Below are 15616 nucleotides of genomic sequence, written 5' to 3'. Positions count from 1 at the left end.
TCCTTAATGACTGACATCAAAATCTTGAAAATCGTTATATTTTAAAATTTTACAAGCTAATTCTTTATCAAATATAAAATCTCAATTAACATGATATGATGCAAGGATGGTTTAATGAGACAAAATCCTAATACTTAAATCCTCTTTATACAAAGTCAAAGTACTTACGACAAAGCGTTTCCAGCAGCAATGCTCTGGTAAATGTCACAGTCCACCAGTTTCTTATTGAGATCCTCCGGAACGTATTCACCGGCGAGCTGACACAACGCTCGGTGGAATTGGAACTGGATTATAAATGATACGTAGTATCTGAAATGACAACGAATAATATTTTTAACATCCTGTAAATATTTTTCTCAATACATAATTTTACCAGAAACCTCAAATTAGATATTATTAAAAATGAAATAAGATGGCCACAAAACATACTTTGTAATATATTGTCCAAAAAAGATGAACTTTCACTCTTACCTTTACTATACTATATATAAATACTATATACCTTTAACCTATATATATACTACATAATATACCTTTTTAAAAGAATTCACTAATATTGGCGATAATTCCGCCAAATGTGAGTCCATGTAACCACCATACTTGTTAAATTCCTCTACCCTGTTTGGTGTAAAGAAGGCTATTATTTTCTCACCTGGCGTATTCAACATTGGCTGAAACGTGGTACTTAGCAGCAGCATCGAAGTCTTCCTCGGTTCTGTTAACAGGCGGTTCCACACCCTGCAGCATCTCCCGGAGTCTCCAATAATGGCAGTTGTAGTCCTCAGGGGGTGTGGTGCCACGGAAGACTCCGTAACGGAACATGTCGAGGGTGTAGGCGAATGGAAGGAACACAATCTTATCGATACCCTGAAATTACACAAATGTGTTAATTAGTCGGATGCTAACAGCCTTTTTTTTTTGGTATGCGTATTTCTGTCATCTGAAATCGATCGTAGCTGGGAATAGTTTAAAAATAAAGTAAAATCATCTTCTTCAGATATCACTACAAACTGACTGCTATTTAATAATGCTATGACATTGGCTGGTGCGAAATAAAATATTTTGTGAAAAGAAAACAATAATTAAAAATTATCTTTACCATTTTATAGAGCTGATTAATTTCAGTCTGTTCATCTTCTGCATCACCCGTACTAAGACCAACTCGTCGCAAATGTTTTGGTGAAGATACCGAAAGAGCAATCGTATCTCCTACCGCTTCGTGGAAACCTGAAAAGGGTGACAATAAATAAAGACCTTTTAGTTCACACGTGTGTAACCCACTTTTATTCGCATTAATCATGACTGGTTTGAAAAATAAAAGTTAGTTATTTGGAAATAATTGAAAGAGAGAGAAAGATACATAGTTTATGCTATGTTTATACAAGAACTAGGACGATACAAATGCAAGGGAAAGAAATACATATAGTTCTGCAGCTTTATGAGAACGATGTTATTACAAAAATATAAGTGCCATGGTATTGTAAATATCAGGTAGATACACCATAAACCGCAATAGAAGAAATTGAAAAGTTTAGATCCATGTGATGATATAGTGAATTCAGTTTCCAGATCCACAAATACCTGGATTAGCACCCTCCCGAAACAGGAACGGTAGATGTCTATACTGCAAATAATACTGAACATGGCCCATTTCATGATGCACTGTTCTAAAATGTTCTTTGTTCACCGTTGTACACATTTTGATCCTGGCATAACAAATAAATATTAATTACCTGGGTTAGCTCCATCCCGGAATACGAAAGGTTGATGACTATACTGAAGGAAGTATTGTATATGTCCCATTTCATGATGAGTAGTCTCAAAGTACTCTCTATCTATTGTGGTGCACTGTTTGATCCTTCAAAATTAAGCCAGATAAGTTTTAGTCATAATTTGGAATTTTAGGAGTAGATTTCATCTTCTAAATATTCTAAGCAAATTAGCGGTGTTATTCAAACCATATTCGAAAAAATAATTTATAACTTGAATGTGCACAAATAGTCTTCGGTGCAGGAAATAACTTCAGCAAGTGATCTACTACATATTTGTTTTTTTGACAAAGCTAAATGTACGCACTAGAAAAAATAAGTTAAGGAAAAGAAATACGTGAAGGGAATGTGAAATCTAGACGAGGAAATCATTCGTATACTTTACAAGAACCTAAAAGCTATTTAAATTATATAAAAACAAGGAATTTGTACTGAAATAAACTCTCCACCACGACAATAAATCAAAATTATCGATTAAGTTGATTCATATAAAGTTCATGAACAAGTATGAGACGATAGATCTTATCCATTATAAGCTTTAGATTTTCCACATTTACCTGAAATCTTCACCATCATAGAAGTCCCAAGCTGAAGCATGGCACACAATCTCTCTATCACTCGGTTTCTCAATGATCGAGTTCTTCCAGAACTTTTCGGGCATTGCCGTCAGGTTTAATGACCTGAAGAATTCATCTGACATTTGGAACATCTTAATAGCAGTGAAGTTCTGCTCCTTCATGGCTTGTGAGATGTCAATTTCCTTTTTATCTGGGTATGGACGGGTGAAGGATTCTATGTTGCTCCAGGTTTGGGCCCACATATTACCTGAAATTATACATGAACACATAAATTTCGTTTTCATGTACATAGCTATGTATGTGAAGCAAGGAGCACATCATGCAGAGTTTGTAGTGGAACAGGTGGTTCATTTCAAAATGAGTTCTTACCTAACAAATGTGCTGGGATCGGTCCTCGGGCAGACACGATGTGATCTCCATACTTGTCTCTCAGACGTTTCCTTACATAAGCGTGTAGCTGCTGGTATAAAGGCTTCACGTCTTCCCAAAGCTTGGCTAGTTGCTTTTCAAAGTCATCCACTTCATATTCCGATTGCCACCATTCAGCGACATCTTTGAAATCTGAAGACGAATTACATTTTATACTATATGTGAGATCAATGCAGGTAATTTTTCAGCTGATCTTTCAATTAGGTGTTTAAAAAGTCCGATCCCGTATTTTTTGGGTTATTAGCTGGTTTAATTTATGTGTAATGGAAACTCACCATTTAGTTTAGCAGCCTCGTTGTATAAATTAACATATTCGGTGAAGTTGGGACGTGCCTTTGAACCAGCCGCCTTATGCCATTCCACCCATAGATGCTTCAGCTCTTCAGGGTCTTGTTTCTTCGCAAACAGTTCTGTGATATCTGAAAAATACCATTAGCAAAACTGAAATTAGATCTTACTAATGAGTGTCGTTTCAACATTTTTTTTTTGACGGTAGCCAATTCTTTTTTATTTTAAAACCTGTTTCATTTATACGGCGTACATAGTTAAAAGCAGATTCTTTAAAAAGTTTATAAGTGTATTAGTTGTTTGTAAATATTGTCAAAGAAATAAATTGTCATAAATTCCAGCTACATGCTGGAATTTATTTTGCGTCTTATTTGTTTTTAATTGTGTCGTAGTATTTTTATTGCTTACCGGGTTCCAAAGCGAGATCGCATTTCGTTGGGTCCTTGAAAGAGCAGATCTTAGCTGTTGCGTAGTTAGCCTCCATTCCTGAGACTGAACGCATCAGCAATTTGTACTTATCATCAGGTAGCGCCGACACTCCAAGTTGACTATATTTCTTGAACATTCTTCGTAGAGTGAAATCTTGGAAATCTTGCCATCTATACATTTTTGTCTCTTCCCAAGCGCGTTTCTCTTCCTGGGCTTGTTCTAGGCGGACTTGGATCTGAAAGTTATTGAAGTAATAACCCAAATGAGTCGAAGCGTACTTAGACTTATTGGTAAAATATTGGGGCTCTCCAAACGTTACTATATCCCACAGAAGATGAGTAGATGCAGACATCCAGAAGCCGAAACGTATTACATCAAGACTAACTTAATTTATTTTTGTAAGATTATCCCAAAAAAAGCATTTTCCAAGAACTCATTGCCAGTCGATCAAACGATCTTACAGTAATCATATACCCAATCTTTTATTTATAATCGTGCGTGTCTGTGTCATGGGCTTGCTATTGAAAAACAGTGTTTTCTAAATCGAATCATTTTGCTTATTAACGCTCATGTAACCGCCGACGCGCCTTGCGCAATCAAAACTACATTAAAACAAAACAGCGAAATTGAATTATGTTCACATGGTATGTCAAAGAACAATTATGTTTTTTATAACTTGAAACTCTGATTAATTTCCGATCACGTTTTTTCAGGTCTTGGTTTTTTTTCTTTAACTTCCATCTAGATTTCGGGTCTTCGGAATAATTTATTTTCGGAGAATAATTAAGTCTTATGAACTGACTCTTAACCTCTAACAGCTGTATTATTTTTCAACTTTACTGATTGAGAAAAAGGTGGACGAGTAATATGACTCGGGATATACGCAACAAGTAAGACAAAAGAGATTGTTGATGATCAGTAGGGAAGAACGCAAGAGCAAAAAACGGCGCTAACTTAAATGGCCGCCTGAAAACTATTGAGTTTGATATTTTGAAATGCTACCTTACCCATTTATCCTCATTTTCCTTCGTTATATTTGAAGTGTAGGCCCACTCGGCGAGACTGACAGTGTTCCTCCTCTTTCCCGTGGCCTTGTCTAGTTGGAAGACATATTCGCGGCCCTCATGCTCGAGCGCTTCCAAGTCGGGATCGCGGCCCTGCGTGGCGACCACGAACACCGCGACTATTGCCGCCACCAGCAAGGCTCCGCCGCCGATTTTAAGCATGGTCTGGAAAAATATAAAGTTTGACATACAGTATCTGTAAATATTTATCTACTAGGAAAAGGTATATTTGCGCATGGAGAAGGATTTAGCAGTAATGAGAAGGCTTGCTTACTATGTATTTTTTCCATATTGAAAAAGATTGTATGTATGTTGGTAGAGTTTGTAGAGCATAAGGCCTTTAAAAAAAGGGCAAACACACGCAAAAATAAATTTACTCGTAATAGTCTTAAAATGAATCAATTTTGTTGTAAATACCTTTACATACAATTCAGTTAGATTTTCGTGTGACGTCTTTGAGTGCCGTAACTCAAATAACGTATTTTTACCGTTACAAATCAAGTACAGTGTTCTGTACCGTTCCGCAAATAGTATCTAGATATATAATGGACGTCTAGGCTAGGTACTCTAGGTACCTAGAGCTATAAGATCTTAACAAAGCATCAAGTGAAAGGGAGATGGCGCTATGGTGTGGCCTAGTGGCGTCTCACTCGCACAATAGCTACTGAGTATTTTTGACAGAGCTCTAGAAGTCTAGACTATGACTAGAGTATTTTTCTTGAACACAAGTGCAGTTCGATTATAACTCGACAAACCAATACGCTTAAATCATTTACGTCAGACTTTAACCACAAATTCAAAGTTATCGGTAAACTTCGTTTTGTGAAAGATATAAAAATAAATAATATACTTAATAGTAATGGTTAATGGTTAGTCACCTTATAAATAGTTCAAATAACGGTTCATTCAGATGATGTAATACATGATGAAAATGAGCAATTACATTTCATTATTTTAATCAGTAAATCTTATGTTTTGAATAGAACTGAGTGAACTTATCTAAGCTTTAACATTCGACGATTTAATATTCCGTTTAGAAAATTAAACTTCTTTTGACAGCTTATAATGATTTATTACTCACACCTTTATATCTTGTTGGATACACTTTTGAGTTGATTATCCCTAGATTTTACTTAAAAAATTGTAAAATGTCAATAAAACCTGGTTATTTTTTTTAACGATGTCGTTTAAAACTATGCATTAGGTATGCTTAAAGAATTATAAGCCACTTTTAATAATAATTTTAAACATACAGAAACCCTACGATCAGACAGTGTGGAATCATAACCGGTTAAAATATTTTGATAAAATTATTCAAACTTACCAAAAACTTTCGTAAATAAAATAGCCGTATTTGTAGAAAGTATATTAACAATATTTATGTCGCCCCACGCCTTAAACTAGTAATAAATCTACATGTATAAATAACAGACAAAAGGTTCGCAAAAAATCTGACATTCAATAAACTGTCAAAACGTCTAACAGCTTAAATAAGCAATGTTTTTTTAATAGAGCTATCACTTAAAACCTTAGGAATTATTGTGTAGAAATGACTACAATTTTAATTATTTCAAATCGATTAGCAATCGAATGATTAGAACGTAACTACCCCATAAAAAACTAAACGGTTAGTTGCACTTGATTGCGACTATACTCGTGTGTGTGAACTTTGCGAAAAATAACAAAAGATTCAAACAATACCCTGAAATAAAACAAAAAAGTTTTGCAATTTGAGATCTATCAAAAATTTAAAACTTTAAAATTTGATCTTGTTTACTTGGTATCAGTCGATACGTTAGTACCATCATATTTACACACTCTTCTAATGACTACAAATCATTGATAAACAGTGAAAGTATATTGAACAATCACAAGAGAGTTGTAAGAATTACAACAGTATTACATACTTGCTGGTTGCATTCATCGGTAATTCTTCAACACCTAAACGACAACAGGCCACTTAACCCACAAAAACCGCAGGAAATTCCCATACATAAAGATGTTGCAAATTATGTACAATCGACCACACATTATGTTACTCTTTGACATTGAAAAAAACTTTATTTCAATCACTTAAGGTTGATTTTTCTAATCCCTTTTTAATGCTATGCTGCCCACCGTTCCACAGGCATAATACAGAACAAGAAATCTATCATATTCTTTCGTAATTACATAATTAGAAATTTAGAATAATATATAATATTTTTTCTAATCCAAAGTAATTTAATAAAATTTGCCATGGCAATCTTGTTCGAAAAAGGACAAAAGCTATTTTTCCAGCAATATCAAATGTGAACAAAAGTGGAACTCTGAGCGACAGATAGAGTTCATTTATATTTTAACAAAAACCTTATTTGTTAGACTTCTTCATCTTTATTTGAACCTTCACACTGATGTCCTCTGTACATATACTATGACCGTCGGCTTCGCCATGCCAAGCCAGTGATGTGCGACGAACCGAAACACTCAAGGACTCTGTCATCTTTAGAGCCAGCATTGTCTTTGGGGCTGAGCGTGCATAATTCGGTTTTCGTACATATTGTGTGGTTCTATGTCTATAGAAATTAAGATTCATGAGTTACTGGGTGTGGAAAGAGAAAATACTTTGTGTTTTATTTAATTAAGATATATCCCATTACTACATACAAGGGATTTGAGTCCGAGTTTTGGCTCCTGACGTCAAGATTTGGCACAAAATAAAAAAGTATATTTTCCATTACTATTTTTAAGAGCTTTTCGTAATTTTATGTTTGGGAAGTAATATTTTAATTAACTTTACAGAATCTTGTGTCTATTCTCGTAGCGCATAGCGAGTAATGTCGAAGGCATCCTGACATTTTTTTTTAAAGCGTGCAACAATATATTTAGTTGCATTAAAATTCTCATGAGGTGGATTGGAAAGACAATCTAGATTAGATTGTCGTGGCAGATTCGAAAATTAGTTCTATAAGCACAATGCGCATCACAAATTAGCTGAATTTACGAATAACAAAGTGCAGTATATATGGTCACAATACTGTTTAACTGTATACCACCAAAGCCACGCTAGATAATGCCTATTATGTAAATCTGTATTACGTACTCAAAGTACCGCCAGTAACAGAAGTCAGTGAACAAAAACTAATACAAAATAAAAAGAACGATTTCCGCAGTAAGTTATATTTGTTTCAAAACCATACAAGACACAAGCACAAAGACACCCCAGACGCAGATCGTTCGTGGATCAAACAAATGCTCATCGTAGTGGGCATCAAACTCACGACACGCGTGCAGGTGTATTTTGCGTGGCGACCTGTTCCATTCGGCAAAGCTTGAAGTCTACCTTGTAACCTTATAGCACCATTCATTTAATTTTATTGCATTTACTTGTTTCGATACTCTAATTATGTTATCCGACGTCTGTTGCTGACCATACCCTATGGTTGACTGGTAATGAATGCCTTACCTACAATATTTGTGTATAAACAGTATAAGTATATAAGAATAATGATAAACTTTTGAAAAATTTGCTCTTTGAAAGTATACGTTAGTCCCTTTGGTACGGGATTTTAAAACTGGTATGGAGCCAGGGTCGCTGACACAGCGCCATATCTTGCATAATTTCTAAATAAAAAGCTAACGGAATGAATTGAGATGCGAAGGCAACGTCCTTAGATTGGATCGCGAACTGCAAGATTCTTGCATTGATTATACGCTTGAACAATTACAATGCGATGTCGAATGGATTTATAAATAATAGTTATAAACGCCATGATTTTAAACATATACTATTTTTTTTCTTAAACGTAACATAACATTTAATTTATATATATTGGGCAGATTTGAGATACAAAAAAATATTCGAACACTAAAATGTTATTAAATTATTATTTTATCTATTCATGGGACATCGTCCTTATTATGTCTTTGGAGTTACTTAGACATTCATACCATAATACTAGATGTAAAATGCCTAAGAAAATCCTTTTAATGTAGACAGTGTTATGATAATTATGTGCTACGCCGGATGCCAAATGTGTATCATTTTTGGCGAAAGACAAGCAATTGTGTTGTTAATAAAAAAATAACAAAGAAAATACTCTTCGTGGCAGACCCTTAAGTCCGGAAAATGAAGGGAGTAAAAATCACATAGAATTAGTCCGACCTACACTTTAAATAAAAGTTCGTGTGTAATAATCCAAATTAAAACAGACTATTTCTTTAACAAAGTCGGGCATCGTTATATTAGCCATTGGACATATCGTAGCATATGGTTACGTAGCGTATGGTGGCGTCCTTAATTAAAGTTATATACAACACTCAAATGTTTCAAGTTACTTACTTATCTTAAATTGTATTCTAAATACTTTATATTTTATAATAAACCCTGTGCTAGAAGTAAATTATAATCCAAATAATATAGTCTGTTAAGAGTTCAATTGTGGACCACTGGGATTTGTAACTGAAGAACAACTAATTTAATCCACGTGTTATTAATTTTATACCTACTTATCTAATACCTACACATTTCTATTCACATTCCTATGTAATTGCGACTTTTTAATATACATATTGTCAACAGACACACATCTGTTTTGATTTTTATGTTGAGAACAGACATCTGTTTTCAAATTGTATTTTCATTGATATCAATTTATGGATATAAGTACACACGTACCGTTTGTTTTGGGGACCTAAAATGTAATTTGACAACATATTAAAATGTTGACATTTTCGTATCAAAATTTTATTTCATGTCCTCAAGTTAATGTTTGAATCAACGGTTCTATACTAAAATTGAACTAAAACTAAAATTTAATGGGTGCGACTTAAGATTCGATTCACACGCTTTTACAGCAAAAATTCTTTAAAACAAACTGAATAAAAGAATTCTACTTCAATGCATGCATCCCTAGAACTCGTCTCAGAACCTGCTTTGAAGACCCGGTAATGCAAAAATAGCCACGACTATTTTGTATGCGATCTATTAATATAAGAGTATTTAAGGGAAGATTGGGATTAAAATCGATCCGTGACGATCGAATCGATACTTTTTGATTAGGGTTTCTTCTTTTTTGTTTGAAATTTTGATAGCTGGATAAACTTTCTTTTTTTTTCATAGTAACAGCATTTTTTGTCAGTATCCCTTTAAATTATCAAACGATAGTTAAAACAATAAATGCCATATAAAAATTATACTTATTAAAATGACGTAAGTATTTAATTTTTGAAAATTATGACACAAAATCAAATCCAATTTTTCCTAACGAGCACTAAATTGGGTATTAAAGTATTATGTATGTTGTACGTATGTCTTAAGAATTCAGTTCAACAATACCACTAGATTAAAACAAAAATTGTCACATAAGGAAAAAAAATATGGTTTCCCCCGAAATTCGGTTAACCGGTATCTATGCCAAAGTTGGTGATGAAAAGCACGTTTGTACATCAAATTCGTATCTCTTTAATAAATTAATTTAAATAATTACATAGCCTGCTTTTTTAATTGAATTTAATAAGGCTGCCATTGTAGGTTTGTTTCTAAATTAAACTAATATTACTTAATTGCACGTTAAACTATGCGTTAGCCAATTTCCGGTAAAATTAAATTCTAATATTCATAAAAAAATATCTCTTAATATATTTGTATGTTTTCCCACAATCTTATTATTGAATGGATTATCGAATTATTTATAATCGACTTGTAAACTATCCAACATACGCCCATATAGCACAATTATAATAACCGTGTCTTTATTGAAATTAAAAACGTAAAACAATGAACGAATATCAACAAAGCGTAGCTAATATATAATACCAATAACATTTATAATAAAACCTATAGGTAAAATAAATTTATGTAAAAAAAAAATACTCAATAACATACCTCCTTTTATTTTCCGAATTAATTTAAAGAGTCGACATTTAAAAATCCGCGTGTCGGTAATTAATTTTGAATTAACGTTTGTTGTTGGTGAATTTGAAAAAGGAACGGCCAGTCGCGGCGTCTGACCGGCCGATGACTGAGCTCGGCGCTTGCGCAGCCTCGCTATCCACCCACACATGCGCAATACGATAAAGGGTATCGGATTCGGCCATAGATTTTATTAAGTGTCATTGATTGGAGATGTGATTCTGCTTACAGTTACGGTTGTCGTGTTTTAATTTTCTAAATCGCTCCGATATTGTGATTAATGTAGTGCGTTTTAGCAATTAACTTCGCTTGTCTCTGAGTCTAATTATTGCAGCGAATATTAGCCTGTATACATAACCATTTTTTTTTTATAATTAATTGAAGAATTCATAGGTTTTTATAAAACTCTTTTTTCCTTTTGAATGTTTTGATTTACATACGAGTAGTTAACTTTCACCTGTAGCTGAAACAACTACTCTAGACAATTTTAATTAAATATAATTAATATTTATGAAATATCCTCCAATCCGACATCTTTATGTCCAAATCTACCAAGTTCCAAGTCTGTATTTTCATTCTTTGACTCATATTTACTTGTGTGCTACAAGACAACTTGCAAGCTTGACTGTCATCGACTGTACTGTCTCATGCAAAAGTGTTTAAAGAATTTTCGAAATTTCAGCTCTCAATGTTCTCTGAGTTATGATCACACTATCCTGTTCATAACCTTAAGTGTCCAGGGTATTTTTAATTAATGTCATTTTCTTTTTTTTTTGTATATTTTTTTTTACCCTCTTTGACATCTTTTTTTGTTTTATAATCTTTGACATGTTACTTATTTACAGTGTCGTGAAATCGTGACAAGACAGCTTGCAAGAATTGCAAGCATCGTTGTCACTGTTTGTACAGTCAGTTACAAACTTATTGATACTAATATCTCGAGAAAAATACAGAAACGACTAATTGAATTAGAAAAAGACAGTAATTTAATACCTACTCAGTTTAATATTTTATCCAAAAACATCAAACAACCGTCTGAAACGAAAATATTATATGTAAACGAAGATTGTTTGCATAAACGAGACCAATTTTTAAACACGGATCGATACGAGTATCATAATTAAAGATGTCTGTTAAATGGTTTGGATTGCGAATAATTTGCTGTGATCGCTAATAAATTGCATGACAGTAAATAGGGCACGTGTCGTTTATCCACACGCTATACTGAGTCATTCAATGTATGCTTTGCTTAGTTTGGTTTGCACCTAAGCAAACATGCGCTTCCTATAACGTAATTAATATGTTAATTACGTAATTTGAATTGAGAACCAAAAATATTTTGGCTTTTTCTTGTTTTCTTCAATATGATAAAAATTAAGAAATTTTTATAAATAAAAAAATATAGATCAGCGGATTTATTTATCAAATTAATTATTACTCAAGTACTCATATGAACTACATAAAAAATATGTGTCATAAAATCGCTAAATGACCAAAAATTCTTGAACTAAAACTCAAACCACTTCTGTCACCACCAGTCCACCGCTAAGCACGTTCGCGCGGTTTACCGTTGACTCATCACAGGTTACATATATTATACAAAGCTAGTTGACAACGGTACTTAGCGTTCGAACCAACTAAAATGCTTCGAGATGCAATTATTTTGAAGTTGATATAGGTACCGGATTACAATGGCGTTATGGCACGTTTCCATTTTGTAAATTTAATGAAAAATTACCATAGATTTAGGTATAGTGATCACCATGAATTGAACTCGATTTGATGTCTATTGACAGCAATGAAGAAGGTTCCTCGCTAATAAAAAACGTATTTGCAAAATTATCAATAAAACTTTGTACAAATACTGACCAATATTCGGCAACGGTGGGTACACGATAACGGCACATTTGTAACCGGTACCTCATTCTCGTATGTATTCAGGCAAGACCGAATAAGTAAATAATATTAATTTAATGCAAATAATTGAGAAAATTAATTTAATTACACGTGATCCAAAGGCAGTCCACAACCGTTCGAGACAAAATATTTTATGGATTTCGATACGCACAAACCTTTACGTGTCACTAAGTGTGTGCCTCAAGCTTATATCAAAATTCCTTTAGTTTTTAATTTCGGCACTAGATTGGCATAACAGAAAATATAATATTTGAGAATTCGGAGGTTACCTCGTCAATTTTGTTTATAACAAAACAACAACATGATAATAAAAAACTAAATTAGGTACTAAAGGAGGTTTTGGTTCAATTGACACTATTGTTGTTCCCATTGTTCAGTTAATAACTTAAAAAGTAAAAACATTTCAGGTCTAGGTTATTTTCTAGGTCTTAGAAATCTGTATTAAAATACTTCAGTTACACTAAAAAATAAATATAAAATTAATAACAATGTAAATAACCGATTTAATTCGTCGTTCCACATCACAAAAATGATTTGAAATATAATCTGTAACTTATTTGCTGGCTACTGAAGTTATACTTCATGTGAGAAAAGACTGTGATTAGTTCGTGGCTAGACTACAACTACACAATTTTATCTATCAAAGGTTAAGCTACGTTTGTTACGGACGGGTCGTTGATGGGTGATCATCTTTGTCATTACTACTTCCTCCATTTTTCGGATGACACGTTATTCTTTAACAGTCGTTACTGGTAGTTAGAAGATTGAAACTTTGACAACCATTCTTGCTAACGGGTATCCTATTACCCAGGTAACTGGGTTGAAGAGGTCAGATGGGCAATCGCTCCAAGTAAAACACTAGCTACATCCGGTTAGACTGGTAGCATATGTTGGTATTGTTGGTAGCAACATGGTTGGGACTATTATATTTGTAGCCACAACATGCCAAGACATATCCCATATAAATCAATTTTCAGACAATTCTTTGAGCTCAAAAAGCCGTAGAAAACGATACAGTCATAACCGGAATAACCTAATCACAATAAGACTTATGGAACTAACATTAATTTAATTGCAATCACAGCGCGGAAACTATTAAAGAACTTAATAACATGTTATTAAATATTTGTCTGCAACTTTTTTTTTTAATTCGCAATAGAATATTTTCTTGGAATTCAGTAATGGACGACAAGAAATAATAATGTTACGTGACATTTTAATTATAATGTCACGTTAGGATAAGTCGTTGAAATTTTAATTACCTAGTTATGCTGCAAAAAAAATATATTTTAAAGCTGTGTGCATAATATTTTGAGATACGCAATGCTTTGAAATGCCATAAATTAAAAATTACTCTCAGATATGATAATTACAGAGAAACCCAGTACCTTGTATTATTAACAGATTATGAGATCTTAAAAGATGTTGCAGATTGTTCTGCTAATTAGGTATATCTGTTTTAAACTTGACACATATTGTGTCACTTCAAGCAGTAAAGTTGACTTTATTGCGATACTAGCTGTTGCTATGCTTGATATTGATGTCAGTTATAACTGCAAAAGCATTACCCTCCTTTAAAACAATCAATTAAAATGCACCTTATGTACTAAAGACGTCAACTACCTCCATACCCAATTTCATTGAAATCCGTCCAGCCGTTTGAGCGTTTGACAGTTCAGCCTTTCATTTACGTATTACTTAAAAAATATTCGACGTAAAATATACAGTATTATACGGAACGTAAGTAATAAATGTTACATATTATGTTTCCTTATTTTCTTCGCATATTTTGAACAGATTCATTTTTATGAAGCTCATAAAACGCATACATGCTTACTAACAATTTATCACCATGGACATAATAATGAAAAAATACAAGAAATTAATGTAACAAAGAATACCTACATAAATCTACCAGATACGTTTACATAACATAATTATGAAATTCTTGTTTACAAAATAAAATGAAAACAAAAGACGTATTTTAAAAGTATGTCAAATGAGTCATACTTTAGATTTACTTTCAACACTTTCTCTTGACTGTATATGAAACCGAAATTTCTTCAACATGTTCGACTTTACATGTAGGTAAAGTAATATTTTGACTAGCAATACAAGTTAAGAAACAACAGGTTGTTGACCCTTTGAGAGAGCAACCTGTTTGGCTCGATCCTCCCTTATGACTCATTTATATTAGCTGGTACAGTAGACCACAGAAGTTAGTAAAATAATAAAATTTATATCGACTTTACCTCGCAGACTTACAAGCTATTTTCAAAACTCACTGTTGCTATGATCATCTGGTAACCTGTACTTGAGAAGAACTGGTCGTAAGATAATCCTAGAAGCTTACATCTGAGTTTTTAATTAGTCTAGAATGTTTATTTTTAGCAAGGGCGTTCACTTTTACGGTTATTTTTGCACTTATTATCAGATTCTTGCAATTAGGTCTTGTTAGTTAATAAAACTCAAGCGCTAAGTTTAAAAGTAATTTAACGATATTATGACGATTATAATTATTAAATAAATCATACTTGCAACTCATACACAGGTTTAATTGCACAATTATAAACTCCTTAAGTTTCTTAAAGATGACGTGCGAGCAAATGCTTCCTTTGATGTCAAGTTCAAAAAACGACCGAGAATATAACACGTTAAAAGTACCGTGTCTCTTTTTAGCAATGAAACCGTTTTGTACTTTTGAAACGGTCAGCATTTAAGGATTTTCCTCGTTTCAAACCTGTCGCGACCGCATGCCAGTGCATTAATTCGTGATACAACAATTTTACTCATCCCGTGCCATTGAGACCGGCTAATGTCAACGCATGTGGGTAGATGTGTGAACAGCTGATACTTTACCTTTTAAACTCTACGTGGCCCCTACAATGCTATAATACTTTTTATGGACTATTTAGCATCATTTAACGTTAATTTAGAATTCAAAATAATAACACAACGCGATGAACAACTTTCTTTTAAGTTTGAAACGAACACTGAGAGTTACGTGTGCGCGACTGTACCAAACAGAAAACGGATGAATTTTGTATTTTTTACGAAAAAAAAAACATTTTTCTACTCACAAGTATTCCTTAAACCGTCATTACGGTACACTCACGAACATAACATATTAACACGTCCAGTTTTGTGGACAAAACGCACGGCACTAATGTGAGGAAACGATAGGCCGCGCGCACCGGTAAGTGGGGGTTGTTATACAATCGTAGATGCAGTATGTCACTGTTTAAAAGG

At 33.4% G+C, this 15616-nt stretch overlaps 1 protein-coding gene across 1 annotated transcript in view; it reads right to left on the bottom strand.

Annotated features, from left to right (window-relative positions):
- The window catches only part of LOC113500811 (angiotensin-converting enzyme-like), a 75751-nt gene that overhangs the window by 39979 nt on the left and 20156 nt on the right, over positions 1-15616 (bottom strand). The window contains exons 2-10 of the mRNA XM_026881709.1: positions 4501-4722; positions 3473-3728; positions 3052-3195; positions 2717-2908; positions 2327-2594; positions 1582-1706; positions 1100-1227; positions 653-867; positions 169-309 (exon numbers count right to left, since the gene is read on the bottom strand). Coding sequence (XP_026737510.1) covers positions 169-309; positions 653-867; positions 1100-1227; positions 1582-1706; positions 2327-2594; positions 2717-2908; positions 3052-3195; positions 3473-3728; positions 4501-4722 — 1691 coding nt within the window. The remainder of the gene's footprint in view (positions 1-168; positions 310-652; positions 868-1099; positions 1228-1581; positions 1707-2326; positions 2595-2716; positions 2909-3051; positions 3196-3472; positions 3729-4500; positions 4723-15616) is intronic.

Source organism: Trichoplusia ni, chromosome 14 (genome assembly GCF_003590095.1).
Source record: "Trichoplusia ni isolate ovarian cell line Hi5 chromosome 14, tn1, whole genome shotgun sequence".
Lineage (NCBI taxonomy): Eukaryota > Metazoa > Arthropoda > Insecta > Lepidoptera > Noctuidae > Trichoplusia > Trichoplusia ni.
The sequence above is the reverse complement of the archived record's forward strand: the minus strand, read 5'-3'. Positions and strand labels throughout refer to the sequence as shown.